Source organism: Sporothrix schenckii (assembly GCF_000961545.1).
Source record: "Sporothrix schenckii 1099-18 chromosome Unknown Cont48, whole genome shotgun sequence".
Classification (NCBI taxonomy): domain Eukaryota; kingdom Fungi; phylum Ascomycota; class Sordariomycetes; order Ophiostomatales; family Ophiostomataceae; genus Sporothrix; species Sporothrix schenckii.
The window spans coordinates 310,392-337,555 of NW_015971149.1; the positions used below are offsets into that span (position 1 = coordinate 310,392).

General features: G+C 53.8%; 14 protein-coding genes across 14 annotated transcripts; 8 read left to right on the forward strand and 6 right to left on the reverse strand.

The window, feature by feature from the left end:
• Positions 1 to 758: 758 nt before the first annotated feature.
• Positions 759 to 1,513, forward strand: SPSK_01252 (guanylate kinase; the record flags this gene model as incomplete). The annotated part of the gene is made up of 3 exons (XM_016728183.1): positions 759 to 810; positions 884 to 943; positions 1,029 to 1,513. The coding sequence occupies 3 exons, from the start codon at positions 759 to 761 to the stop codon at positions 1,511 to 1,513; spliced, it is 597 nt and encodes a 198-aa protein (XP_016583931.1).
• An 856-nt stretch (positions 1,514 to 2,369) lies between these two features.
• SPSK_01166 (cell division control protein 10) lies at positions 2,370 to 3,642 on the reverse strand (the record flags this gene model as incomplete). The annotated part of the gene is made up of 3 exons (XM_016728097.1): positions 2,370 to 2,708; positions 2,786 to 3,348; positions 3,522 to 3,642. The coding sequence occupies 3 exons, from the start codon at positions 3,640 to 3,642 to the stop codon at positions 2,370 to 2,372; spliced, it is 1,023 nt and encodes a 340-aa protein (XP_016583932.1).
• Positions 3,643 to 4,463: 821 nt separating this feature from the next.
• SPSK_01281 (uncharacterized protein) lies at positions 4,464 to 4,996 on the forward strand (the record flags this gene model as incomplete). Its single annotated transcript, XM_016728211.1, has 2 exons — positions 4,464 to 4,866; positions 4,965 to 4,996. 2 exons carry the CDS (start codon positions 4,464 to 4,466, stop codon positions 4,994 to 4,996), a joined length of 435 nt encoding a protein of 144 aa, XP_016583933.1.
• Positions 4,997 to 5,411: 415 nt separating this feature from the next.
• Positions 5,412 to 6,917, forward strand: SPSK_01131 (superkiller protein 8; the record flags this gene model as incomplete). The annotated part of the gene is made up of 2 exons (XM_016728062.1): positions 5,412 to 5,684; positions 5,751 to 6,917. 2 exons carry the CDS (start codon positions 5,412 to 5,414, stop codon positions 6,915 to 6,917), a joined length of 1,440 nt encoding a protein of 479 aa, XP_016583934.1.
• Positions 6,918 to 9,138: 2,221 nt separating this feature from the next.
• SPSK_01212 (uncharacterized protein) lies at positions 9,139 to 10,188 on the forward strand (the record flags this gene model as incomplete). The annotated part of the gene is made up of 2 exons (XM_016728143.1): positions 9,139 to 10,003; positions 10,061 to 10,188. 2 exons carry the CDS (start codon positions 9,139 to 9,141, stop codon positions 10,186 to 10,188), a joined length of 993 nt encoding a protein of 330 aa, XP_016583935.1.
• A 318-nt stretch (positions 10,189 to 10,506) lies between these two features.
• Positions 10,507 to 13,437, reverse strand: SPSK_01006 (protein required for cell viability; the record flags this gene model as incomplete). The annotated part of the gene is made up of 2 exons (XM_016727938.1): positions 10,507 to 13,231; positions 13,292 to 13,437. The coding sequence occupies 2 exons, from the start codon at positions 13,435 to 13,437 to the stop codon at positions 10,507 to 10,509; spliced, it is 2,871 nt and encodes a 956-aa protein (XP_016583936.1).
• Positions 13,438 to 13,792: 355 nt separating this feature from the next.
• SPSK_01078 (nucleoporin NDC1) lies at positions 13,793 to 15,784 on the forward strand (the record flags this gene model as incomplete). The annotated part of the gene is made up of 1 exon (XM_016728009.1): positions 13,793 to 15,784. One exon carries the CDS (start codon positions 13,793 to 13,795, stop codon positions 15,782 to 15,784), a length of 1,992 nt encoding a protein of 663 aa, XP_016583937.1.
• Positions 15,785 to 16,383: 599 nt separating this feature from the next.
• Positions 16,384 to 18,243, forward strand: SPSK_01095 (uncharacterized protein; the record flags this gene model as incomplete). The annotated part of the gene is made up of 1 exon (XM_016728026.1): positions 16,384 to 18,243. The coding sequence occupies one exon, from the start codon at positions 16,384 to 16,386 to the stop codon at positions 18,241 to 18,243; it is 1,860 nt and encodes a 619-aa protein (XP_016583938.1).
• Positions 18,244 to 18,540: 297 nt separating this feature from the next.
• On the reverse strand, positions 18,541 to 19,259 carry SPSK_01258 (uncharacterized protein; the record flags this gene model as incomplete). The annotated part of the gene is made up of 2 exons (XM_016728189.1): positions 18,541 to 18,588; positions 18,660 to 19,259. The coding sequence occupies 2 exons, from the start codon at positions 19,257 to 19,259 to the stop codon at positions 18,541 to 18,543; spliced, it is 648 nt and encodes a 215-aa protein (XP_016583939.1).
• A 1,077-nt stretch (positions 19,260 to 20,336) lies between these two features.
• On the reverse strand, positions 20,337 to 21,152 carry SPSK_01245 (solute carrier family 25 (mitochondrial adenine nucleotide translocator), member 4/5/6/31; the record flags this gene model as incomplete). Its single annotated transcript, XM_016728176.1, has 1 exon — positions 20,337 to 21,152. One exon carries the CDS (start codon positions 21,150 to 21,152, stop codon positions 20,337 to 20,339), a length of 816 nt encoding a protein of 271 aa, XP_016583940.1.
• A 295-nt stretch (positions 21,153 to 21,447) lies between these two features.
• SPSK_01246 (uncharacterized protein) lies at positions 21,448 to 22,260 on the reverse strand (the record flags this gene model as incomplete). Its single annotated transcript, XM_016728177.1, has 4 exons — positions 21,448 to 21,525; positions 21,566 to 21,642; positions 21,796 to 21,817; positions 22,222 to 22,260. 4 exons carry the CDS (start codon positions 22,258 to 22,260, stop codon positions 21,448 to 21,450), a joined length of 216 nt encoding a protein of 71 aa, XP_016583941.1.
• A 2,237-nt stretch (positions 22,261 to 24,497) lies between these two features.
• SPSK_01265 (small subunit ribosomal protein S25e) lies at positions 24,498 to 25,175 on the reverse strand (the record flags this gene model as incomplete). The annotated part of the gene is made up of 3 exons (XM_016728195.1): positions 24,498 to 24,523; positions 24,591 to 24,800; positions 25,121 to 25,175. 3 exons carry the CDS (start codon positions 25,173 to 25,175, stop codon positions 24,498 to 24,500), a joined length of 291 nt encoding a protein of 96 aa, XP_016583942.1.
• A 985-nt stretch (positions 25,176 to 26,160) lies between these two features.
• Positions 26,161 to 26,433, forward strand: SPSK_01323 (uncharacterized protein; the record flags this gene model as incomplete). The annotated part of the gene is made up of 1 exon (XM_016728252.1): positions 26,161 to 26,433. One exon carries the CDS (start codon positions 26,161 to 26,163, stop codon positions 26,431 to 26,433), a length of 273 nt encoding a protein of 90 aa, XP_016583943.1.
• A 130-nt stretch (positions 26,434 to 26,563) lies between these two features.
• SPSK_01286 (small subunit ribosomal protein S5e) lies at positions 26,564 to 27,025 on the forward strand (the record flags this gene model as incomplete). Its single annotated transcript, XM_016728216.1, has 2 exons — positions 26,564 to 26,629; positions 26,708 to 27,025. The coding sequence occupies 2 exons, from the start codon at positions 26,564 to 26,566 to the stop codon at positions 27,023 to 27,025; spliced, it is 384 nt and encodes a 127-aa protein (XP_016583944.1).
• Between the last annotated feature and the right edge of the window lie 139 nt (positions 27,026 to 27,164).

Below are 27,164 nucleotides of genomic sequence, written 5' to 3' on the forward strand. Positions count from 1 at the left end.
AGAATCTGTCGAGTTAACGGTAAAATATATGTCTCCTTGTCGTTTCGTAGCTTGCGGAGATAAAGATGGTTAGAGAACAAGAGGCGATACTGCCAATGACGCTGTGTGAAACTCGAGCGGGGGCTAGAGTGGCTTGTAAGCCGCCTGCAAAGCGATGGCTCCTTTTAATCTGGCTGGCTGGGCAACGCCAAAAGTACGGGAAAGCACGTGATTCAATTACTCCCGCAAATGGCCTCCAACCTCGATTACCAAACTCGACGCCGGAAATATTTACGATTCGGTGCATGCAGTTTGTACCACACGTAGGGTTGTTTCACCATATACAAAATAGGCCTGTCAATATAAAGTAAATTTATTGGATTTGAACGTGAGTTTAAGTACTGTTCACAAGCTACTCCCAAACTAAGGGCAGCATTACTTGGGGGCTCACCGCCCTTCACCGCCTCTAGCTCCCCCACTGTGATTTTCTGCCAGCTTCACCTCCCACTAATGCACATCGACGAACATCCCCATCCCCACCGACCTGGCCGTTTCAGTTGACCTCCTTTCGTTCGCTTTCTTGTGCTGATACCCCTTGTCTGTTTTCGCATTTCCCTCCATTCTTTTTGTTCTTCTTTCCTTTTCCTTTTATGGCTGCGGGCCCTTGGTATTTCTCGTTGTCTCCTCTCAGGTTCCTCCGTCTTGCGCCTCGCTTGTCGCAACCCCTCGGCCTTTCGAACAGCAACCTCCGCTTCGGTCGCATCGCGCACTTTGCCACCATGGCGCCTCCGTCCGACACCCGTCCGATCGTCATTTCCGGCCCGTCAGGAGGTAGGCACGGCCATTTTCATGTTATATTCTTACTTATACTGTCCGGATGATAGCTAATCGATGGTCTGTAAAGTCGGCAAAGGCACTCTCTACAACCTGCTCTTCCAGCGCCATCCCGATACCTTCTGCTCCTGTACGTGGTCCTGTCCTCGCGTTTTTGGCGGTCTGACTCATACCACCGCCAGCTTGCTAACTCTTGTCCTCTCCCTCTCTTCCAGCCGTCTCCCACACCACCCGTGGCCCTCGTGCCGGCGAGAACGACGGCGAGCACTACCACTTCACTACTATGGAGGCCTTTGAGGAGCTCATCGCCAAGGACGCTTTCGTCGAGCATGCAAAGTTCGGCGGCAACCGCTACGGCACCAGCAAGCAGACCGTCGCGGACCAGTCCGCCAAGGGCCGGGTCGTCGTCCTCGACATTGAGATGGAGGGCGTCAAGCAGATCCAGGAGCAGCGCGCCCGCGGTAGCAGCCTGGACGCCCGCTACGTCTTTATTGCCCCGCCGTCCGTCGAGGTCCTGGAGCAGCGCCTGCGCGGCCGCGGCACCGAGACCGAGGAGAACTTGCAGAAGCGCCTGAAGCAGGCACTGGTCGAGCTGGAGTACAGCAAGACGCCCGGCGTCCATGACAAGATCATTGTCAACGACGACTTGGAGAAGGCCTACAAGGAGCTGGAGGACTTTGTCTATCAGAAGAAGCAGTAAATGGGGGCTGTCTGACAACAACCCGTTCCTTGGAACAGCTACCTCCGCAGGCCCAGCCAGAGTGGCCAAAAGAGATACGTATAAAAGGGGTTCAGCACGTCCACCTGGTGGCGGGAAAAAAATAACTGGATAGATCTGCACATATTAGATTCTCCCACTGGCATCGCGGCAGTCAATTGAACTGGTGAATACACAAAAGAACACGGATTATTACAAAACTATTTTTCTGTACACCGCCTAACACGAACATATGAATTTAAGGACTGATCGCATTGGCGAGAAAACGGTAATACTAAAGAAGCACCCGAGACTGTAAACGACCTGCACTGGGTGTTCAACAAACACGGACTGAACATATAGCAGAAGACAAACAACATAAAAGTGAAGAAAAGGTAGCAATTAAAAAGGAGCAGTAGGCATCAAAAACCACAGAAGCCAAGTCCGACAATGATATGGCCGGCGCCGTCTACCACAGGCTTAACAAAAACCAAAGCCGGCAAATCCACCCAAAGCAATAATACGTTATGTGCCCTATTTTTGTTTTTCCGAAACCACTTGCTTCCTTCGTCCACCTTTTTTGTGGTTTAGGGTTGGCCGTAGTAAAATTATTGTCGTGGCTCCGATGCCAAGACGGGAAGCGAAGGTCGACAAATCTAGCGCAAAGGCGAGCAGGCCGGACCAAGCCGAGTCTAACACGGAGCCAGGGGTATGATGTGAGAGCAAAAGCATAGGCTGAAACAAACAAAGAAATGATCATGAGAGTAAAAGGTAGTCAAGGTATAAACGTCCGCGGAGGAGGGTAGCAGCGTGCCACAAGGGCACGGCTCAGCCACGCGCTCCGCGTTTGTGTTCAAGCTTAGTAGCCGTTCATGGTCACCCGCTGCGAGCCACGGCTCAGCTCACGGTCGGCCGCAGGGCTAATGGGCCGACTGCCATGGCCACCAGCACCCTGGGCGCTGCTCTCCTTCAGGGCAAGCAGCTGCTTAGCACGGAAGGTCTCGTAGTGGATCTGGGACGTAGTCTCAATCAGGTCCTGCAGGTGTGTGCGCAGCAGGAAGTTGCGCAGGTGCACGAACTCGCAGTGGTCCTCATCCTCGACGTTGATGACGCCCCACCGGTTCTGGCGAGCCGGGACCTGTTTGCCGTTGATGATAATGGACTTCTCGGAGCCGACGACAGCGAAAGGGATCAGGCTCTATACTTCCAGTTAGTACATCTGTTGCGCAGTGGAATGATGTAACACCCATATAATGAGCGATGACCTGGGCCTACCTTGATATCCGTGTTGACGGCAACCTCCTCCTCGTCAAACTCGTCGTTGTCGTAGGGGTACATCTTCAGATTGTGGAAAGCAAACTCCTCCTTGATACGGGCCTTGAACTCCTGGCGCTCCTCCAGGGTCAGCGAGTCGGACTTGGCAATGACGGGCACAACGTTGACAACGTCGGAGAGCTTCTTCAGCACGACGATATCGATGGGCTTGAGCGAGTGGCCCGACGGCTGGATGAAGAACAAGCAGCAGTGAATGCGCGTGTCCTGGATATAACGCTCACGCTGGGCGGTGAGCTCCTTGCGCAGGTACGCAGAGTGCTGGTCCTTGATGTACTTGACGATAGGATCCCAGCAGCGGTCGTTGTTAATCAGATCGCCGTAGCCGGGGGTGTCGACAATGTTCAGGCGGAGCCGAACGCCGTTCTCCTCGATGATGTGCGAAACAGCGTGGATCTCAGTGGTCGAGCGGATGGTCTCCTCTGGCATGAGACGGCCCTTGGACTCCATCAGGTGGGAAGCGAAGATGGTGTTGATCAGGGTCGACTTGCCGAGACCGGTCTGGCCTAGAGAGAGTGTTAGTTGCGGAACCACAAGGACACAGCCACAGTTGGACGACGTTGAACAGGTCGAAGCTGCATCGTGGCATTTTGATGCGAAAAGGGGGGCCGATGGCCGATCTAAGCACCTCTACCACACCGCACGACGAGCTCCGACCACAGGCAAGGAATAAACTTACCAACGCAGATAACGTTGAACTGGAAGCCACGCTTCAGGAGCTTTCGCTCGATCTGCGACGTGATGCTGTCAAAACCAACATGGCTCTGAGGGTAAATCGTGGCAGGGGGCATGGCCGCCATTTTGTCGAATGGAAAGGGGTAGACGGAGAAATGCGGTGGGATGGACACGAGTTTGAGTTTGCGAGGTAGGTAACAGACGGAATCAACGCGCGGTCGAAAGGGTCGGAACACAGAAACGGTTGGCAGAAAAGAAGCTGGAAACTGGGCTCGCGATGTCACTTGGAAGGAAACAAAATAGAGACTCCTTCTTTTCGGGGGGGTGGGAGACAGGAATTGGAAATTGGGCGAAACTAATTGTGGTGTATGTGCGCTCCGGTAGCACCTGGCCTTATTAGATTAGGGGGGAGGGAGAGAGAGATTTGCTCCTCACTTTCCCTTTTCTCTCTGCGTACCCCCTATTTCACAAGGTCCAGGAGCGACCCAACCTTTCTGTCTCCCGCCTGCTTTCCTTTCGTGGACAGGGGTAGAAAAGGGGAAGGTAAACGGGCTGATGAGCGTTGATTGGCCAGAATTGTGTCCGTGTGCCTTGGCCCGACACCATTGGGTAACGGCAGTCCCCTGTGGGGACTGCAGGTAAGGAGAGCATGGCCTGGTGCACTAGCAACACCAATCGTTGTTTCCTGCTCGGAACAGTCTTTGTTAGGTTGCACCACGCGCGAAATGGAAAATGACTAAGCGAGAGAAAAAAGAGGGACGGCATGATGGCAGAAAAAAAAACCGGCCAAAAAAATAGCTTCATCCAAACGGTGTGAGCCATTTGAACAACAGAGCGCACGCGACAACCACCACTTCAGCGACGATCAATTGAATTCAGAAGGCGACCATTCTGCTCACCCGATTGCTCTTCAAGCTGCCACACTATCCACAATTTCGTGCCCGTTATGGCTGTCGCTGCTGTGCCGTTCCGGGCCGGCTCGACCTCGTTCCTCCCCCGGCTTTTCGCGTTGTCGCCCTCAATGTCTTCGCCTTTCAGATCTACTCTCGCCTCACGCTCATTAATATCATCACGGTCAGTCCGCATCGCATCTCTTTTCGCACACCGGCTCGCAGCCGCCACCCCTCTCCTCCCCGCCATCTCTCTCTCGCTGCCATCACTACCATCCCTTCTGGGCGACATCTGGGAATCGATCCTCCGGGCGGTGCCAAAAAAGAAAACATCGCACTCGAAGAAGCGGAGTCGGCAGATGGCGGGCAAGGCGCTGAAGGATGTCAATTCGCTGTGCAAGTGCCCTGCCTGCGGGCGGACAAAACGGATGCACCACATGTGCCCTTACTGTTTGGAGAGTATGTCTCAACCCTATAGGGCCTCGTTGCCTGTTTTAACCTCATATCGAAGCTTGGATGGGCGGATACTCTAGATCTAGCTACTAACTCTGCCCTAGCTATTCGTGACATGATGAAGAAGCGGTTATAGCCGCATCCACGCGAGAAGGTGCCACACTGGGCCGCGCATATCGGGATGCGGCTCCTGGCCAACCGTGGTCTGGGAAGCTGCCAAAGTATTAGATGACCTAGTCTGCTTCGCCAACGACGAAACAAAATTACAACATGTACAACAGTCGCATAAAGACTGGTTGTAGGCTGTGAATAGTGCTACGAAAAGCAGTAGTTATGGAGACACAAAAGAATACTCCTCATGTATATACGATACCAAATCTAAATGATCTTTGAAGCCTTACGTTTTGTCTTTCCGTTGCCGTAGAAGTTTTTAGAACTTCCGTTGGGTTTCCTAAGTGAGCGCGCACTGCTGAAGGAGCTGTCATGTTAAATTGTCATGTAGGATAGGGGCTGATACATACCTGCCCGGTCAAACTGAAAAACAAAGTAGAATGGCGGTTCATATGACCAACTCATTCATGTTAGGAAGTTGCAGCAAAAATCGCTGGTGTCGGAAGCCGGGAAAGAGCAATCATGCGCTGGCGGCGAGCAGTGTAGCCTTACAGAATAGATCCGGCAGGAGCTGTTCGCGGTACCTGCCCCACACTAGCCTTGGGATTCTTCCAAACGGCAAGAGCTCCAAAAACGTACACCTGGACAACAAAGAAGGCAGACTTGGACACAAAACTCTTGTTGCCAAACCTCTTCCGACTGACGACGCGATGGTATGACTGGCTACTCCTTGCCTGTCCTTTGCAACGTCTTTACTCCAAAGCTAACATGTGCGCAAGTCGAAACAATTCTACATCGCCAAGGCTGTGGACAATGGTGCGTGCGATGAACCCCGCCAGGAGCAAGCAAACGAGGAGACTCTCCAGATGAAAACACAGTATGTATTCGCTAACTGTCCTCCTCTTGTTGTAGCTCACGAGACGGATATTTTCTCGATAGCGGTGACGCCGAACTCGGTCATCTCGGGCTCTGGCGCATCGACCCTGCGCATCCACAGCACGACCACACCCGATTTTCCCATTGCACAGTCTATCGACGTTGCCCACAAGCTCGGCTGCCACCATGTGACGACGGCCAAGGGCGGCTCTGGGCAGGTGGCCTGTTCGGCAGGCTTTGGTGGCGAGGTGAACGTATGGCGGCGCAGCGAGGCAGGTGACTGGACGCTAGACACAACCCTGCGGCCGAGTGACCTGATCGCAGGAAACAAAGGCGGCGCTCCTGGGACCCAGGAAGGCGCTCCGGCAGCAGCTATCACCAAGACCGATAAGACGACCGACGCGTGGGCCCTTGCGCTCAGCAAAAACGAGCAGTACCTGGCGTACACGACTCATGATGGGCGTGTGGGCGTGTGGGACCTGCAGGCGCGCGCACAGTTGCTTGTCTACAGCTCACACAACCGGGCGACAAGCAGCTTTGCCATGGCGGTCGATCTGAGTCAAGACGGAAAATACACGGCGGCAGGGTACCAGAGTGGTTCTGTCAACGTGTTCAACAATGACCAGTCCAAGCTGGTGTACACGTTACCGGGTCTAGCCAAGCCTGTGCGGGCGGTGGCGTTCTCGCCGCTTGGCAAGCGGCTGGCAGCCGGCGGGGACGCCGGCGTGATCTCGCTGTACGATATGAAGCATGGCGAGCCCGTGGGCAATCTGACACCACCGGGGTCGACGACATCGAGCTCAGCCGTGTGGGTCATGTCGCTCGATTTCTCGGCATCGGGCGAATATCTACTGGCCGGGTACATGGACGGCAAAGTGCGGGTATGGAACGTGGAGCTAGGGACGTGCGTGGCGACCAACGGCGAGACAGAAATGTCAGCGCTGTGGAGCGTCAAGTGGCTGCCGCCCAAGTCGGAACGGCCTGGGGCCGACACAGAGAGCTTCTGCACAGCGGGTGCGGACCGGCGGCTGACATTCTACCGCGAGGCGGGCTCGAACCCAATAATATAGAAGGCGTACTTTTCCCGTTACAAATACCATGAACAAAAAAACATGAATCATGCATGACTCGTCTATCATGGACGGAAACTACGTTAACCGGCACAGTCACCGTCCCGTCCGACGCAATGTGCCATCCTCGTGAAGAGGGAGTGAAGTGCGTGAAGATGATTGCAAGATTACCGGATGGCAACGACGGCGAGGAAGCTAGGTATGGGAATGCGGTTGCTGAGCAGCATTTGGAGAGCCAGTTTACCAATATTGATTAAGGAACGCACTCTCCGGCCCCTGTGAATATGGCAAGATCAACAGCCACAGCTGTGATGGAAGTGGTAAAAACGAGGAGAATTGCAGCAGCGTACTCAGTATTTCGGGACTTGGAAGGACGACTAAGTCTGGGACATTTGCATACTGCAGCCATATCATCCCAAAGTACCTCGTAACTCGGACAGCTTCGACGTCATTCCGTTCCGAAGAAACGGTATCTTGACGTGCCCGGATGGAAAGGATGCCATTGACCGAAGGCTCCGTTATGAAACCTCAGCCGGGATACTTTGAATTTTGTAAAAGAAGTAGGTTTTTTTTAACTCGCTGTCGATTGTTGTTTGTTTACGATTTTCGTCCAAGCGGATGACGGATCGCGAACATAAAGACGCTTGAAAAGACCCCTAAATTTCGGATGTGGAAGGAGGCCAGTATGCCACGATTTGTCGGTTTTGTGTATGGCACTGATATGTACGAGGCGATTTTATTTTCTTCTAGCGTCTGCTTTTTTGTTATTCGTTTCCATTCCGCGCACAGACTTCCCAGGTAGATGCATGAGACGAAGTGGTGTAATCTCAAAGTGTAATACACCTCAGGCTAGACGATTTTAAGCAATGCGAAGGGCACGGCCGATCAAACCCGGTCCAATGCTGGATCGGGCTGACGATCAACAACCGATCAAACGGGAGGAGACAGGAAAGAAACAAGACATACAGACGCCTTGAAGTTATGAGAATGTAAGAGTATATTGTAGAGCATAATTGCATGGATAAAGACGAGATGGTATTCATTGGAACGCATCGTTGATATAAGCAATTTGAACTTGTATTTATTTATGATTAAAAAAATAAAATAAAAAACTAATTGCCTATGATCATGCTTCAAACCCAAAAAGTAGCCGAATTTCTCGACGTCGTTACTCGAAAGAAAGTCTTTTCACCAGCGACACTTTGCCCTTCTCAAACTCGTCGCTTACAACAAACCGGAGGCGGCATGGGTCGACCAGCCCCTCCCTTTCTCCTCCTTCCGTCGTCTCTGCCTCGCAACTTGACACTGTTCCAGCCAACGTGAAAAAGCGGCTTCCAAGCAGATCATCCAACATAAAGGGACGCGTCCCAACGCACCGCAGATCGTGTCATCGGTGGACTTTTTTTGTCCGTCTGTCGACGGCCTGGACCGTCTGCACAGACGGGGACTCTTATTTCATCCTTTTTTCCCCTTTGCTGCTGTTGCTGTCTCTTATCGTCTCTTCTGTCGATGCTCTGTCACTGTAGACTTAATTCCCGGAACCTGGAGGCCGATCCTCGATCTATTCTTGGCGAGTCCGTGGAGAGGCAAGTGAGCCAAGGACGACAAAGAAAATGAAGCTGGATATGAAGACAGGAAACCGGAGAAATTAAGGAGCACGGAAGATCAGCCGGGGGCAATGCCAGTCTCGCCAGGATATGCGTCTGCAGAATGGCTCTTGTCTTGGTCAACGGTATCTTTGGTTGGGTTGAATCAGGCGGTGCACGATGCACAATGTACGATGCACGGCCAAGCCTAGCCAACTCTGGCCCCCTCTTTGTTTCCACCCATCGTATCCGGGGTCGTCTGTCTTCCTGCATCCGTATATCCTCTCTTGCCGTGGTCCTCCTTAAAACTATCGTGATCCCGCGCCATGCCCAGTTGTGAACCTGGTTTTCTTCTATTTTCCTTTGTCCTTTCCCTCTTTTGGTCGCCATGCTCATTCTGATGTAGTCACGATTTCTCGTTCTTTTTCTTTCTCTTTTTCTACTTTGTCTTTTCTTATTCTTCTCTTCTTCTACACTCTTTTGATAGGGGTTTTTATTTACGGACAGCGACTGGTAGCGCTCGTCTTTTCACTCATTACTATATTTTATTCATTCTTTTCACATTAACGAAGCATTGTACGTCTTGTGAAGACGTTATTTTTCTTTTTCATTTCTTTATCAATATTATCCCCAAAATGAAGCCCGCTTCTCTCATCACGACACTCGCCTTTACGGCGTTCGGCTCGACACTGGCTCAGAACCGCACAGCAGATGCTTCGACTGGTGACGTCGGCAAGCAGAACGGCAACGGCGGCGAACACCACGGAGGAGACCGGAGTGGCGGCGGCGGTGAGCACGGACACCATGACCACTCAAAGCACCACAAGGGACTCAAAGGCGTCAATGCCGGGTCGACGCTCGAGCGCTGCACAGTCCTACAGCGATTCAACCACATCATCGACAGCGCTGCCAATGCCACTCAGCTCCAGATCGACGTCAAGGGCAACGCCACGCGCATTGCCCGTGTTCAGGCCGAGGCCACCCAGCTGCGCAACGCCACATCGCCACAGGGGGCGCTGTTTGTGAGCTTGCGTAGCAACGCGACGTTCCTGGGCATCTGCGACGCCATTTTTGCGACGGAGAGCAGCGGGGAGCAGTGCAACCGGTTGCGGTTCCTGGAGGCCCGAGCCACCCTCGCAGCCAATGCGACGGCACTCGATAAAGCGGCACACGGCAACACAACGCGCGCACAGCATATCCAAGCGGCGGTCACCAAGGCGCAGCCAGAGCTGGCCGCGCTCCAAGGAAACGAGACGCTGCTGCAGTTCTGTGCCATGTTCCAGACGCAGGCGCAGTGCCGACTGATCAAGCAGCTGTACGGCGATGTGAGCCTGGCACGCAATGCGACGAGGCTGAACCAGACGCTCGAGGGCAACACGACGCGAATTGCGGCATTTCAAAAACTGGTGGCCAAGGCCACGGCACAGCTTGACAAGTTGCTCAACAATGCGACGCTGGTCTCGGTTTGCAAGACGGAAATGCCGTTTATTCTTGACCTGGGTGAGTCCTTTCGAATCGGGCAATGCATCGTACAATCGTTATCGCTAACACTCCCAGCAAACGAACTACCCAACGCCACGGTAACGTCAGTTAATGCGGTCAGCCAGTCGACGGCGTCTCGCAACGTGGCTGTATCGGCACTGCTTCTTGTCGTCTTCTTTATGTTGAGCTTCAATTTGTTGTAGGATGTTGGTTTCATGTCTGGTTCAGTAGTTGATTGTAATGTCGTTCGTGGTTGAGGTTGTCGGTCGTTCATGGTCATCTTTTCCCCGTGTGCTGATTCCTGTTGCGGGAACGTAATGTTTTGCTTGGTTGTTTTGCTTTCTTCTTCCAAAACACTGTCGCTAACGATACCCTTTATACTTATTTCAACCAAAAAAAAATACTAAAAGAAGAGTTAGACGGGACCACCTCAGCAGATGTGTTGCAGCTGTAAATATATGCCGAGCCGTAAGAAATTTCGAAATCAATTGCGAGCAGAAAAGCAGAACAAATTTATGATGTTACTCTATCTCTTCGATGCGTGGACGTGGTGGTTGTGGTTGGCGACTAGGCAACGCGGACGTAGACGACGTCGACGTTCCAATATTCGTCGGGTCGATGGACAAACCGGCCAGGCCGGCCAGACCGCCGACTGACGACACACCAGAAAGCGTGTCGCTGCCCTCGCTCGCCGGTGCCAGCAAAGACGTCAATTTCCAGTTCTCCAGGCTCTCAATCACGTCGATGGCGTGCTGTTTCACCAGCCCATCCTCGTCCGTGTCGGCGACGTACTGTAGGATGCGCAACATATCATCCTGGCTCTGCTGTACGAGGCCAAACCCGAGACGCCGCCCCGCCTCCCGAGCGTCGTGCAGCGCCCGCACAAAGCTGAGAATCAGCACAATGGCTGCGCGCCGCAGGATTGCCTTTTCAAGCTCGGGCTCCATGGTCAGCACGTGCAGCGACAAGTCGACGGCGCCTGAGGCCAGCGTTGCCCCGAGCCCCGCAATGTTGACGTCGAGGCTGAACGCAAAGATGGACAATGCCGAGGCGCGGATGCGCACGTCTTCGCTGCCGCGCTTGCTGCCCCAGCCGTCGACGATGCGGCCGAGGATCTCGTTGCGGCTGCGTTCTTCGTCAGACAGAAGTGCATCGTCTATGTCAATGTCCTCGTCATCCTCGGCAATTTCGTCGCCTCCGGGTGCCTTCCGTTTGGCCTTGAGATCACGCATACGCTGCTCACGCTCCTGCTTGGCCTTTGTCTTGGGCCGGAACCCTCGCCGGCCCGCAATCTCAAGGAGCGCCTGGCCGACTTCCTTTGCAGTATCACCAGAGAATGTGGCGCCGAGGCGTTGGACGACTTGCAGCAAAGCTTCGCCAAAGCGAAGCCGTGTCTCGACGCCCTTCATCTCGTTGGCGTCGACGTAGTGGTCAAGTAATTCTTTTGTGGTCGATTTGGGGTGCTTGTCCGCCAATACCGTAAATATTTTGATTACACGCAAGTTCACGTAGTCTTCGTTCTCGTCGAGCATGGACGACATCATCACCAGCAGCGCAGGGACATCCAGAATGGAGCTGTTGGAGAGGATCAGACCCTGCAACAGATTCAGCCCTTCCGACCGAACTGGCGGCGGCGAATCGGCCTGTGTGATGTAGGATATGGCTAGACTGTACGTCTTTCGTTCTTCAATCTGTTGCTGGCTTATGGTAGATGTTGCGCCAGCCCTGTTCTCTCCCTTTGGATCCTCGATCTCATCTCTGTACTTGAGGAAGAGCAACAGGTTCTTGGCCGTCTGGGCCGTCTCATTAATGTCTTCGGTACCCGACACTCTGCTGATTTTGCCGAGCGAGACCTCGATGGATTGGACCACCGTTGCATCGGCTTTGGCTTTTCGAAAGCCTGGCGCCGTGACGACCAAATTCAACAGACTCATCAGCAGCGGCACTGTCTCGTCCTCGGCCAGGGACGCCTCATCTACTTGGTTCAGAAGTCCACTGACCAGTTCAAGGATGTCGTTGGGCCGGCCGGCGAGCTTCTCGGGAAACTTTTCCATCATTTTCTGCAGCATGCTGCCTTCCAACACGTCCACCAAGGGGTTGCTATCAGAGCCGCCATGCAGCTTGTCGTCGTTGTCGTCTTCTTCCTTGACCAGGATAAAGTCTTTTGCCGGTTGCCGTCTGGGCTTCTTTGACGACAGCCAACGGCTGAAAAGGTCTAGGAAAACGGACGAGATGTCCTCGTCGTCCGTAGCGATGGATGACAGGAGCTCCACAAGGGCGTCGGATTTGGGCCCAATCTCGTTCCACCGTGTTTGCAGCACCTCGGCCGCACTGGGTGGCGTGCTCGGGGCTGACACAATGCAAATGCTGTTCTCATTTGCATCGGTCGCCTGATACTGCCACTGAGGCTGCCGGCCAGCGTCTCGCGATCCTTCAAACAGCAGATCTCGCACAATCGGCATCGCCTTGTCGGGTGCGGTTGAGATCTTGAGGTAGATTTTGAGCAAATTGCGTGCCGGCAGGCAGTAATCTTCCTCGCACTTTTTTGAGGCGCTGGACCAAGAGGATAGGGCCCACAGAGGCAAGATGACAGGGCTCAGCAGCCGTCGTGTCAAGCCCGGATTTGGATGTGAGATGACCAGCGTCTGGAGCCGCCGAAGGCCCTCCGCGAGGGTATCTTCGGATACAAGAACTGCAGTAGCATTTCTCCGCAGATCAATAACGCTGTCACTGCCTCTGTCGGTTGTGCCTTGTCCTGGCTTTAAACTCGTCGTTTGGCTTGTCGTGGGGTCGATGCACTGCAGCATAGGTTCCGCAAAATTGGCCCATCCAGGCATGCCTGGCGCGCCAAAACTCTTGCGGCCCAAGATCCCGAAGCCGATCACGTACGCCGCCACCTTGGCAAGCTCCAGGCCGTCGTGTCCATCGAGGAGTGCCAGAAGCTGGGGCGCAATGCCCCGAAACCAGTCAACCGAATTTGCCCGCACTGGTGGACTTGCGAGCAGACGGGTTGCCATCTTGAGGGCCTCGAGCGTGATCTGGGCGCCCTGCTTTTGTGGTGCTGAAGCGTTGCTGTTCGCATTGGATGGGTGCACAGAGAATACAAACTCAAGAGTGGCGCGTACACCATCGCTTCGGAGCGGAAGCAGAGCCAGCTGGCTCACGAACTCGACGCGTACCACATCGGGCACTCGACCCGGCTGGATGAGTACATTTAGAGCCGGTAGGAGCGACACCGTTGGCGTTCTACAATCGTCAGCATGTGCCCAAGTCAGGATTGCACGGCTCATCCCTTACTGTTCTCACCTCTGGAGTAGATCTGAGAGCTGTTGTTGAGCCGTATGGCGATCTGGCGTGTTGGGGTCAAATGCGGCGCTGCCTAGGGCCGTGAGCGACTCCAGGAGGGTCTTCTGCGCCTCGCGTGCCTCACGTGCGGGAACAGGCGCATCCATTTTGTCATCGCATGTTGTTTATCGTCTTGTTGTCGAAAATGGAAGGACGAGAAGATGGATGTCGTCAGTTGCTTAACAAGATGTTGGATCTTAGTCATCACAGTTGGCTGCGTGGGGAGCTTTACAGAATAAAGTGGACCTTGAGCTTTTCTAGCCAATCAGCGAACATTTTGGGATTTTTGACGTGACCGTTGCCTACAGCAGCCCAACGCGTTTTTCCAGCGCTCTTGCTGCCCCCAGTATTTACTATTTACTTTGTCGCCAAAAAAAGCTTCACCTTTTTGCTCAAGTAGTCTTCCGCATCGCCAACCACCGACCGACCTTCCAGCTCTCTCTCCCCCAATGCGCTGGCAGCATGCCGACGGCCACGCAAAGTCCCAATGCTGCACCGCAGTCTGCACGGCGGGTCCTCCCCTACAAAGACTTTCTGCAGCCCGCTCTGCATAGACGGTTCTCTTCGACAGCCCTCGTTTTGCTGGCAATTGCCTACGCGCAGTCCCTGGCGCTGTCTAGCTGGTCTGCATGGCTCTGGGCATGGTTCCCGCTCAGCGGCGCTGGCTTCCGCGCGCTCGTCATCTTCTTCTGCGGCCTGGTGATCATCATCCTACGAATCGCCCAGTTCCACATCGGCATCCGCACGAGCAACTCACCCTTTGAGACGTTTCTCTACAACGCCGCCAAGCCCAAGACCGTCGAGACTGTGTTTTCCTACTGCCTCGCCGGCTGGCTCTACGGCCAAGTCTTCCGCTGGTCAGCGCCCGAGAGCGCCACCCTCGGCTGGATCACACACTATCAGGGTGACCGTGCCCGACTCAACGAGCGCGCTCTCTACCTTGTCGTGCACGTTGTGTGTGTCGGTGCCGTCAACGCCGTGCTGCATCTTTTCTGGGATAGCGACCGTCTGCTGCTTGGAACGGCCCGGCCTGCGGCAGCCAGCGATGGTAGCAATGGCGGCAGCAGCAGCGCTGCGGCCGGAAAGTCGTCACAGCCGTACCGCTCGTTGCTTGCCCAGCTGCCGTTCTTGATCATCTCCGCCTTTGCACGCGCAATTGTAGGCCTCGTGACGAGTGTGATTGTCTACAACTTCTTCGTGCGGCCCATAGCCTGGCGCTTCACGCTTGCCCTCTTCCGGCCTTTCTTCAGCCTCCCCAAGTCGTCGCTCCCGCCGTCAATGAAGCCTTACTTTTCGACGTGGACTTACCTGCCGCGCTGCTTTCAGGCTGGCTTCCTGTTCACGCTGCTGGTCGTCGTTGGCAACGCTGCCTTTTCACTGTTCCTGGTCAATGAGCCCCTCAAGGACGGCAGGCCCCTGACTTCGGACTCCAAGGACCCCAACGGCAGCTTGTTGAACGGGCTGAAGAGCAGGAAGGACAAGATCAAGGCGTTCTCTACGTGGGAGCTGGCCTTTATCGCGTGCAACTTTCCCGACCGCCGAGTAGCCATCTACACGGATATTGACCGCAAGGACGGCTCGACCTGGTCGCAGATCTGCAAGCTGTGCCTGGATACGATTAAGACGCTGGAGAACCGCATCGACCCACCGGCTCCCGCTGTGCCGGCACCGGCCGCCAGGAGCAGCGCGGACGACGCTGCGCCCGAAGTCAAGCGGCTAACCAAACCCGTCCGCGACGACCCCAACATCCTGGTGGCGACGCCGCAGAAAAAGAAGACGTTCTCGAGCGAGATGGAGAAGATGGTCAACAAGGTTGCCATCGACCCACAAAACTCGCCGCGCCTGAGCCCGCTCACCAAGCAGGTGCTCCAGGACGCGCGCAAGCGGCTGCAGAATGTCCAGCGTGACATTAGCGGCCCCGAGAACCCCAACAGCAGCCTGCAGAACACGGTTCGCCAGTTCTTGGCACTGCCTATTGTTGGTTGGCCGTTCCGCCTGCGGTTCCAGAACCGTATCACGGCGGCTGTTCTTGGCGGGCCCTACGGCGAACCGAGCGTGTACGTGAACGCTATTAATGCGCTTTGCCTTCTGGCCGTGCACAGCCTGCAAGAGGACAAGTTTGGTAACGTGCAGCGGGACGTGGCCATGATTGTGCGCGAGTTTACACGCGTGACGCGCAAGCTAGAAGGCTTCAAAGCCTCGTACCGGCTGCACTGGACAGACGTGGAGGCAGAACGTGTCTGTCCCGAGGTGGACGCTATCTTGGACGCATTCAAGGACAGCCTGACCGATCTCATTGCGAATTTTGGCCAGTACAGCCGCGACCTTCGACTCTCGCAGACTGACATGCGGCTGGCTGAAGAGGCGGCCACAGCCGGGCGTGAATCGCAGGAGGAGCCTCAGCCGGCTGATGGGGACGATGCCAACCCCGAGATGGCCGAATTACGGTCATAGACACGAGGAGACGAGTAGACGAGCATGTCTGCGGATTTGAAGCTTGCGAGTCGTTGCGTTGTTATTGTTCGTTTTGCTATAGGATCTGTAATGAGACTATGTCTTTCACATTTGCATTTGGGAAGAATACCTGAGCTAAAAAAAAAGTCATATAAAAATTGCATAACAACCAGGAATGTTCTCCATCGATGAAGCAAAAACAAGAAACGAAACAAATGACGAGAACATGTGAAGGTGTCGATCCTCTCGTGCCGGCGGTCCCATGTTGAACACCATTGGCCAATCAGAGGTGTCTATGTGGGTCCTGACTAGCTGTCGAGACAGGGCTCTCAACAATTGACTTCTTTCATTGTCGTTGTTCTGCGACAGTTTTCCTCGCCTGTCACCCGCCAATCTGGCGCCCTCGATATGATCGCATCAATACCTCCCCGGGCGCTGTGAGAACTCTCGACAACGGCGATGCGGCTGCCGATCGCCTCTACGGGGTGTCTGTATTTTTTCATGCATCCTTTGACGTCGCGGTAAATCGTCTTTCGACGAGAAAACCAGACCACGAGGACGAGAAGACGAAAAGACGACGACGAACGACTCCTTCCACCATGGCGAACTCGACTGAGATCTTCTTTCGTGTTCTCTACGCCACCGTCTACACCTTGCTGCACGTTCTACTCCTCGCGCTGCTGCTCGTGACGCCCGGCGATCTCATAAACCAGTCACGCTACCGCCACGACGTTGTCTCCATCCTTATCGTCGCTGGCGCCTATATCTTTGGCATTCTCGTCATCGCGATCGTCTTCTTCCTGCGTCTCTTCCTCAAGCGCGCCGTCCTCAACTCCATCCCCAAGTCCTGGGTCCCCATCGAAAAAGGCGATGTCTCGAAGCCGGTGCGCAGCATGATCAGCGCCGGCCTCAGCCGCAGTGCTGCCGTTGCCTTTATGTCGCGGCCGCGTGTCGTGCCTGAGGAGTTGCTTGACGAGATGTGTCCGATGCTGGCTGCGGACGTGTTTATGCACGGCGGCAGAGGGGGAGCGCCAAAACACCGTGAAGGGGACGTCATAGGAGCCAACGAGGAGGACGGTGGCGGCTCAGACCTGGCCGCTGACGGAGAAAAAGCACACCGGCCCCCAAAGGCGGTGCGATTCAAAAGGGCCGAGACGATGGAAATGGAAAAAGCGCTGGGTATTGACCTGCCGCCGTGCCAGGCTGTTTGGGGTGTAATCGAGCACCCCGGCTGGGCACCACCCGACCAGGTCTTGCGTCGGTCACGGGGCGGCGGAGCGACCAGCAGTGGACGTGAAGATGGAGGTGGGGGTGCAGGCGGCAGCGGCAGCGGCGGCGGCGGTGCTACGGCCGACCCTCTCGACGAGAACATTAATCTGCAGTACAGCACAGTCCTCGCCGAGTTGCCAAACCTAGTTGAGGCCAAGGCAATAACGCTTGCGCCGCCAGATCCTTTCTCGGCAGCCGACCCGCCTCTCTTCGACCCAGATGCTGTGGCCCTACTTGAACGGCCTTCGTACATGGGCCTCCGCGAATACCTCTACCACCTCGCCGAGCTCGGCGTCGTCGACATAGAAGCTGATGCACCGTCCCGCGATGCGCACGTGGCCGACAGCGATCGTCGCTCGCTGCGCGAAATCGTTTCGTCTTTTGCGACGGAATACGAGTATGCGCGCTTTTCGACACGCATGATTTCCAACCACATGTTTCGCCAGCTGATGCACGATCTGGCAACGATCCTGCGCCGGATGACCCCTCTCGACCCAAGTGTTTTGGAAGACGACGAAGACGACGAGTATGACGAAAGTGGATACGACAAGGAGAGCGGCTTCAGCTTTGGCGAAGAAGACGCCGATGATGGCGATATAAACGATAATACTACACCAATACGAAGTCGTAGTCGGCACAGCACACATCTCATTACCCATCATCAACAACCACCACAACGACGACGACCATCACAACTCTACGATCCTCTACCACAGCATTCAGCACCCCTCACCAGATCGCAGTCTGGAAGCAGCAGGCGCTCCGCAGAGACGGCTAGCAGTAGCGGCGGAAGTAGCAAGTCATACAGCACACAGGACAGTGCCGGAACCAGCAGACGACGCCGTCCAAGCCGCCAGGTAAACAATCCGGACCTTGCAAGCGCAACTTTGCCACAGAATCAGAGGCGTGCTCTACAACAGCCGCTACTATCACCACGGCCCGATGCCCGCCAAGCCAGGAGGACATCAAGGCAAACCACACGCCGGCCCTCGTCCCAAGCGTCTAGCGCAAACAGCTTCGCGCAGAGTCGGCACCCATATGCCCTCAGCAGCCAACCGTCGAGCGCCAGCCTGCGTTCGACCAACTCCAGCGGCTCTGTCATCCGGCTGGCCGACCGCAACGAGCAATCGTCGTCTGGATTGCCCTACGTCATAATGGCACCGACGGCATCGCCACATGCCTGGACGTGAACTGCGAGCTGTTCAATCTATGGGAATGGCGTGTTTTGGAATAATACAAAGCAAAATTAGCCGAGTTTACAGTAACTCACAAACCTTTGCCAGCGAACTTGGAGACTGGCCAGCACATAGAACCGTCTACACAAAGGCGGATCCAACCACTTTGCCGTGTATGACTGTATAGCTGTACATATAATTCATAATGTAATTACATTTTATTTTGTTCCATGTCCCGTTCCACTGTTGTTATAATCGTCAAGTATGCAGGGTCTTCTGGCTTCTAGAAACCACACGCTGTCCATTTTTCGTTTACATGTCCATAATCAGCTGGCCAGCAACCTTCTGTAACACGTCCACCTAAAACAAACATAGTTAGCCAAGCGAAATATGTGAGTATAGGAAAATGGGCTCCCGTCACGGCAACATACATCCAGAAACGCCCCGTTGCCACGCTCGGCCACGGACCGCGCCACCGCCTCGCGAATAAAAATCTCTATATACTTGTTGACCGATGCGTGTGCGTCTTGCGTTAACCGCGTCGCTGTCCCGTTTGGGTTCTGGAAGAAGTGATGCAGCAATCGTGCTAACAGCGCCGGCGGCAGTGACTTGTTCGTACGCGCTGTCGGGTCGTCGTCATCGTCGTCGTTGTCGGTGGCCATGTCGGTGGCGGCACCACCAGCAGCATCGTCGGCATCGTCCCGGAACTGGTCAACCGTTCGTCGCCGCCTGGTACTGCTACTGCTGATTCGGCTCCGCTCGAGCTCGTCAACGTCGTTGTCGTCCTCCATCTCTTCCGGCTCTTGCTCTCGTGTGTCGCGCTTGCCATCGTTGTCGCCGTCGCTAATCTCGACATCGACCGGTTGCCGACTCCGAGCCGTATCTTTTGCTGCTGCTGTCCTAGCCGTCGCGCCAGCGCCTGCTGCCCCTGCGACAGGCCTTGGTGGCTTAAATGCGCCTGTGCCTCGAAAACCAGTGGTGCCGCTAGGTGTGCTTCGGCTGGGGCGTGCTGCTGTTATTTGTGGTGGCATATTTATTTCGTTTTTATTTGGCTTAATATCTTCCCAAGGAGATTTGTTCGAAAAGTGTCCTGGCTCGTCTTCGGTGGTTGTCGTCGTCGTGTTGCCGTCGAGGGCAAAACGCGCTGAAGACGCGTCTCAAATTGGTGGGGTTGTAGAGTTGGAAATGCTGTCAATGGACCGGAGCTTAAGTGTGCAATTTATTTCAACTCTTTGTACTCCGTATTTGAAAAGAACACACAATGATAACGATTGTAGTCGCATATATTCAATTCTGCGCAGACAGAGAAAGAACGGATATGTTGACGTTCAGGTGGACGACGCATGAGACACCCTAAAATCGCGATACGTAGTCACGTGAGAACACACACAACTAAATGCCCTTGACATTCTAACCCGCCCACGAAAGATCCCTCCAGCTAGCAAGTCTCAATGCTACGGGAGTATCTCGTACAGCGTTTCGTTTCACATTCGCAAGTCAAATGGCACTCAAGCGTAGCCAGCATGTTTAGTTCAACGGAATCAAACGTTCTTTTGATCGGTACTGTAAAGAGAAAATCTATCAAGGTGCATGTAACCCAAGGAAAATAAGGTAAAGGGGGAAGAAAGAACAAAAGATCGCAGAGAGAAACAAAGCCGGTGGAGACGACAAAAGTCACCACAAGGGCCAGGCGCGTCGGGGAAACTGTCTCTTGAGATTCGATATAAATTACAGTGTGCCAAGGGTAAACTTGAGCACACAACGGCTTACCCGAGCCGCCGGCCCCATAGGTGGAATCAACGCCCATCCCAACTGATGTTTCCCCCCCTCCAGGATCTTCAAGAAGCTCTTTGCATTCCGACGACCCTTACCAAACCGACCAGCCACACCCCAGTCCACCTTCTCTCTTCGCACTTTTTGCAAGCGCATAACTCGCAAAACCAAACATGTCACAACAATACTGTGCAGTCTCTTCCCCGTCACCGGTTGCCCACTAAACGCCATTGACGCCGGAATCACGTCAAGTCGCTAGTGCAAGATTTTTGTACAAAAAAGGTCGTGTGTGGGGGGGAAAAGCAAGAGAATCTTCAAAGGAGGGTTCAGGCAATTTAGCCCGAGCCGCCCTTGAAGGCCTTGCCGAAGACGATGACCTGGAGCTGATCGTAGATCGACAGGACACCGGCACCGGCGACACCACGGAGAATGTTGGCCCCAGCACCCTTGAACAGGGACTTGACACCCTCCTTGGCGACGATCTGGCGGAAAGCATCCAGAGAGCTCGAGTACTTGACGGCCTCACCCGAGGTCATCATCATGCGACGGCGGACAGTGTCAAGGGGGTAAGAGGCGATACCGGCACCAGTGGTGACGCACCAACCCAGGAGGAACGAGGCGAGGAAGTTGTTGGACAGGTTGCCGACCAGGACGACGGGCTTGATCGAATCGTACATACCGAAGTACAGACCACGGTAGACAACGATACCAGCGACGGAGGGACCGAAGCCACGGTACAGACCAGCAATACCGTCAGTGGCCAGGGTCTTGCGGTAGACGTCGACCAGGCCGTTGAACTGGCGCTCACCACCCTTCTTGGCGGACTTGGCGTCGTTGGCCAGACGGGTACGGGCGTAGTCCAGGGAGTAGACGAACAACAGCGACGTGGCACCAGCGGCACCACCCGAAGCCAGGTTACCGGCCATCCACATCCAGTAGCCGTCACGCTCCTTCTTGTAGCCGAACATCTTCTTGAACTTGTCGCGGAAAGCGAAGTTCAGGGCCTGCGTGGGGAAGTAACGGATGACGTTGGCCGTGTTACCACGCCACAGGGACATGACACCCTCATCGGCAATGGTGCGACGGAAGCAGTCAGCAATGCCATCGTAGCGGCGGTCAAGACGGCCAGCCTTGATCATCTCATCCTGCATTGATTGTTAGCTGTTGTTCGTTTCTCTTATCTATATTGCAATGTATAGTTGCCGCCACTCTACAAAAAACATCCGGCGCTAAGCACCAAACGTTCTCAAGTCCTCGCACTAGAGCCCTCCAATTGTCTGCAAAACAGAAGAAAAAAACACGCCCACCCCTTTTGGGGTTACCGATCATTTTCACGTGATAAGTGAAAATATTGAGCTGTTTTAATGGGCAGCTTTCTGGTGACGGAACAATGTCCTCTATCCCGAACTCGAGATATTAAGACCACGGAACCGAAAATCCCAGGCATTACCGCTGTATGGACATGGGGCGCTTTGGTGCGAGTGGAAGGTCTAGTGCGGCACTTTCGGAGTGGGCGGCAAACATCTTATCAGGTCCGTTTGCACAGTGGCGTCAACACACGTACCTGGTTCTGGACGAGAAGCTTGACACGCTCAATGGGAGCAGCAGCGGTCTTCGAGACGGCAGCGGAAACACCGCCCACTGTGGTTGAGAGTCAGTAAATGAATGTTAAGTGTCGTTGATGGCCGGGGTGGTCGCGATATATTGGTGCTTGGCGTTGGCTGATACGCATCGTAAAAGCTCGCGCAACAGCGACACCGCTGTCGAAGACTCGGTTTGGGAGTGTCTACATACTCAGGAAGTCCACCACGAAGGACTGAGAAAGCACATGTTAGCTGGTTGTCTTCAAACGCAGATAATTGCATACAAGCCTCATCGGCAAGCGTAGTGGGTATGGAGCATCGCCAGATGTGGTGGGAAGAGGGGGCGGAGTGAGCGAGCAGCAAAAGTTCCAACGACGATGCGAAACTGCCCCGGGTCAACCTGTGCCGGGCAGGCCGCATCGCCGCACGAACACCGAACGCAGAAAAACAATTGACGAGGAAGCCCAATTATCGGTCCAGCGCGTTGCAGACACGATTGGGAATGTGGAAGTGGTTTTGCGAGTGCAAACATGGGATATCGCGATCGTGAGGGAATTCTGGCGATGTGCTCCAAAGTGTCGGTCAAAGCGACCGACAAGCAAAAATTGCACAAGCTGCAGCAAGAGGTGGAACTTACGGGCATGCCCCAGATCTTAATATCCTCCTTGGAAGACATTTTGGCGACTGATCAATGACGAGTCTGACGAACGGAGTGGAGATGTGAAAGAAGGATGGCAATGAAAAGCGATCCTAGGAAAAGAAAGAAACGAGGATGAAGAAGGAGAAGGGAAGGGGGGAGGAAGGAAAAACGAAAGGAAGAAAAAGGGAAGGAGGGAAGGGGGGAGAAAATAGAGCGGGAAAAAGTCGAATCGCAGGAAAGGAAAAAAAATTCCTCGGTTGCGAAATTTATTATGGGACAAGGAGGGAAGGAGCAACCGCTGCAGAGCACCAGCTGGCCAGAAACGACCTGAACGGCTTCCAGAGAACACTCGCTGAAGCGGGCAAAACACCGAAGGCCAGTATAAATTTTGCAGGCGTCGCAATTTTTTTTTTTCATAGCACGTTCAGGGAGCGCTGGCCAATACTTCAGAAACACAGAACGCGGCTGCCCCTTTCTCTGGTGTAGTTTTTTTCAGCGATTCTTTCCGGCCGGTCGCGCTAGTCTCAGACGGAGGCCCCACTTTTGCTTCTGCCCAGCCAAGAGGTGTAAAGAGCTTCTGTCCGCGATCACCTACGGCAACGAACAGCGAGGGTTTTTTTGCTCTTTGCGGCCTTGCCTCTCAGGCCGCAAAAGAGCGAGGGGCGACGGTAGCTTGTGTCGCTCTTTCTCTTGTTACAGGTTCACCCCTCTCTTAGCGCACTGCCAGTAATTTTTCTTTTCTTCCTATTTTCTTCTTTTTGATACGTTACCTCCGACCTTTAAAACGCACAGCTCTTGCCGGTTCGCTCCGATGGCCACCCTTCCTTTTCGGCCACCCAAAACAATCGCTGCCCAGGAATAAAAGCGATGTTTTAAAGTTTATTATCACGATGAGGTGGTGCCGTATGTTATGTCTCGAAAAAACTGACCTTTTTTGTTTTCATGAAGCAAATATACGGCACCAAATCGGGGGGAGGGTGGGGTTGTGAGAATTACAGTGGCGTTCTCCAGATTTCGCGAGAGTCCGAGGAAGAAACAAAGCAGTAATCAAAGCCGTATGAAGCTGAATTAGACGTAGAAGGCATTGTCCTATTCAAATATGCTCTGAGCATACATAGATAGGTGCTGGCGACTGCTAGCGCCTGCGTGGATAGGTGACCTTGTTGATTGGCACGGCAGAAGCTTGGAGGCTGCCCATTGAACCCCTGTCTTTCCCGTGCATCTCACGCCGTGCTGCCAACTGACTACCAAGACGGGTCGGCTACGCGGAGGCGCGGTCAGTACCAGCAACCCAACTCGGGCATAAATATATGGACACCGTAATAACGTTCTGTGAACAGGATATGCGCGCAATGACTTCCTGTACTTTCGAGCCTGCCATTCAGTGCTCTCTGTAGTCCATCTTGCTAGATAGCCCCAGGGTCGGCTTCGGCATCAAGACGCTCGGCGACACCGGGCTTGCATGGCCAATGACAATCACCACCAACGCGGTGCCTGCTCACCTGCGCCACATCCATGTGGTAGCAGGGTCCATGCTCACAGTGTTTTCTATGCTCCTCATGGAATGTTTACCACGTCGAATATACTTCGTAATTACAGGCAAAATATGTGGCAACTTCTCAACCGCACATGAAAACAACTAAGCAGATGCCAGCAAGCAATATAAATCTCCATGTCGCTCAAACGATATGTCATACACTCTGAAGATGAAAGAGAATCTGGATATACTTTTTCATACGCTCCAAGTACACAATAACACGATTGCTCACATACATCCCATGGTACAAGTGAATACACAATATACAGATCGCAAGTATACAAATACAAACGCAATAGAGCACTGCATTTTAGCACATAAACACCCGCTTGTTGTTGGGTTTGGTTTTCTTGTTTTTGTTTCTTTCATTGGATCTAGAGCCCCATCGTACGATTGGTTTTCTCGTGACGGCTCCTCCTACTTTTATTGTTGGTTGAGTACATACAACGACACCCGATGCTCATGTCAACAGCGGGGTGCATGCCTCCTATTTTCCATCTCAAGGTATGAAGTGCTGCAGCGACCGGGTTTTGTGTTCGTCGGCCGTGTCGGCCGATCGTCGTTTCTAATCCCTCTTGCCTATGAAGTCATAACAAGTGGAAATAGAACGGCATTTCGTAGTATAAAAAAAATCCCAGTGTCCCGAAGTCCCAAATATGTTTTTCTTTTCATCACACAACTCCGCCAAAGCAAATGGGTTTGTCTGGTAGTATCATCGTGGTAGGTTGGAATTCGTTTAATCGGTGCCGCCGACGGCGCGGGCTGGAAGGTGTTAGACACGGTATATTACATAAAAGAAAAAGTATCACAATTGTGTATCGAAACATACTGAAGATCTTCATCTTGCTGTGGCCTACAACCTGCTTGATCTGGCCCTTCTCCTCCAGATCAGCGAGGCACTTCCGTGCCAGAGAGCCGTTGATCTTAAGTCTGTCGACCAGGACGGCGACCGTCACGAGGCGGTAGGACTGGACATCCTTGTAGAGCTTCTCCGAGGTCGGCTTGTCCAGGATGACGGCGTGCTGGGCCTTGTCCTTGACTGTGCGGTTGTTAGCAGATGTTCGTCGAGTATCGCAGTTCCGAGGCAAGCGCCGCCTGCTCAAATCGATGACTAGAACGGCCGGTTCGGCGCATCTCTTGGGGTGTCCCCCGCTCCCGTCAAATGTCAAAAACTGGAAGACGTCCCGGCCGCTACCCCGAAAGATGTCGTTTCACAAGCAGTGGCCTGATCGTCTTGTCGTTCTTTGCTTCGTGTTGGGAGATGGAAACACCCTTCGCGATTGTCGACGTCCTCGTCTCGTCTTCTTCGGCAGGCGGCGCGTTCTTATTTTCGTCGCCATTTCGTTTCGATTAACATACCCTTGCCCTTGGACCACTTCTTCTTCTGCTTCTTCGCTCCAGCTGCGGGTGCCATGTTTGCTGATTTTCGTTGATGTGATGGAGTTGAACTTGGTGATCGCACAAAGACGAAAGTGAAAGAGGGAGAGGGAGGTCAAAAGGCGAGAGCGCTTTTCTTTTCCCACCCAAACAATAATTAGTTTTTTGGTGTTCCAAATTCTGGTTGGATGGAAAAAATAAAAGGCCCAGTTCTTTCCTTTCTCGGCGGGGGCGGGCAGTATTTTTCCCAGCGCCGCACGTGCATTATGTCATCCATTTCGAGCCCTAATTCTATCCACCATGATTGGACCTGCACGTACGCGTTAATCTGAAGTGGATCACGTGCGGATATTTCAAAGCCCTGCCGTCCTCTCATCTCTACAGAATTTTTGGTCATTTTCTTTTTTGGCTCTTCCAAAAGACGCTAACTTTCCAGTTCAGTGAGGGGACCTCGCCCTAAGACCCAGTCCTTTCTTTCCCATATTCCTGTCTAACCTCCACTACGCCTCTGTTTGGACTCTGTGTGGGAAAAATTCTTAGTGACCGAAAGAGAAAATCCACCAGGGCCAAAATTTTGGTAACGCTTCTCAAAAATCACCACCGTCCTCTACATCGACAAAACCCGACCCATCACCACCGGTGCCGCCAACAGAAAAAAAGAGCATCCCGCAGCTTTTTTTTCTTAGTCGTTGAATTTGTGTCCTTCTTTCAGAACAAGACAACCGCCGCCCAACATGTCTGACGCCGAGATCGAGGTCGAGACCGTCTCGTACAACATCCTCCCCAAGGAGGTGACGAACGAGATCGGTACCGTCAAGCTCTTGTACGGGCCCTTTCCCACTTCCGAACATAACCGCTCTCGGCTTGCCTTGTTACCGTGATTGAGAATTCGGGACGAAATGGTGAACACCAAGATGAATTGCTTGCTGACTGTGTTTTTCTCTACAGCAATAAGTGGAGCTACGATGATGTCGAGATCCGTGACATCTCCCTCACGTAAGTTCCTGGTTTACCTTTCGGCCATGCGCGACCACCGAACGATCGAGACGACGATGCGAAGAAGGTTTCGGGACTGCTCTGGGATTGCTATAATGAGACAACATGCGACCGTGGAGGAGACGAAAAACATGAGACGCTGGTCGGAAGGCCTCGACGAGCGCCACAAACAGAACATGGCAAACATAGAACACGAGGCACACGAGGGCACAACAGAACTTTCTTTTATGGCGAACGACATCGAACGATCACGCGCATGGCAGAACAAGGCATCCCCGACTTCACGTCAAGCATACTAACCCGCTCAACAGGGACTACATCCAGATCCGCTCGCCGGTCTACATCCCTCACTCCTCTGGCCGTTTCGCTGTCAAGCGCTTCCGCAAGGCTAACTGCCCCATCATTGAGCGCCTGACCAACTCTCTGATGATGCACGGCCGCAACAACGGCAAGAAGCTGATGGCTGTCCGCATTGTTGCCCACGCTTTCGAGATCGTGAGTCCCACGTGCCAAGCCGTTACCCAATTGTTCGACACATGTGTAAACAAGGCGGTCAGTCGCTAACAACACTAGATCCACCTGATGACCGACCAGAACCCCATCCAGATTGCCGTTGACGCCATTGTCAACTGCGGTCCCCGCGAAGACTCCACCCGTATCGGCTCGGCCGGTACCGTCCGGAGACAGGCCGTCGATGTCTCGCCCCTGCGCCGTGTCAACCAGGCCATTGCCCTTCTGACCACCGGTGCCCGCGAGGCCTCGTTCCGCAACGTCAAGTCCATTGCTGAGTGCCTGGCTGAGGAGCTGATCAACGCCGCCAAGGGCAGCAGCAACTCGTACGCCATCAAGAAGAAGGACGAGCTGGAGCGTGTCGCCAAAAGCAACCGGTAAAGGGGTGTTTATTTTCCAATCACTTAGTTTGCCAGTTTGTCTTTTTTGCATCATACTTCTATTTTGTTGGTGTTGGTGCTTGGTGTCGAATGTGTTTTCCAATCCGCGAGCACAGTAACGCGTTTTAGAAGGCAAGTGT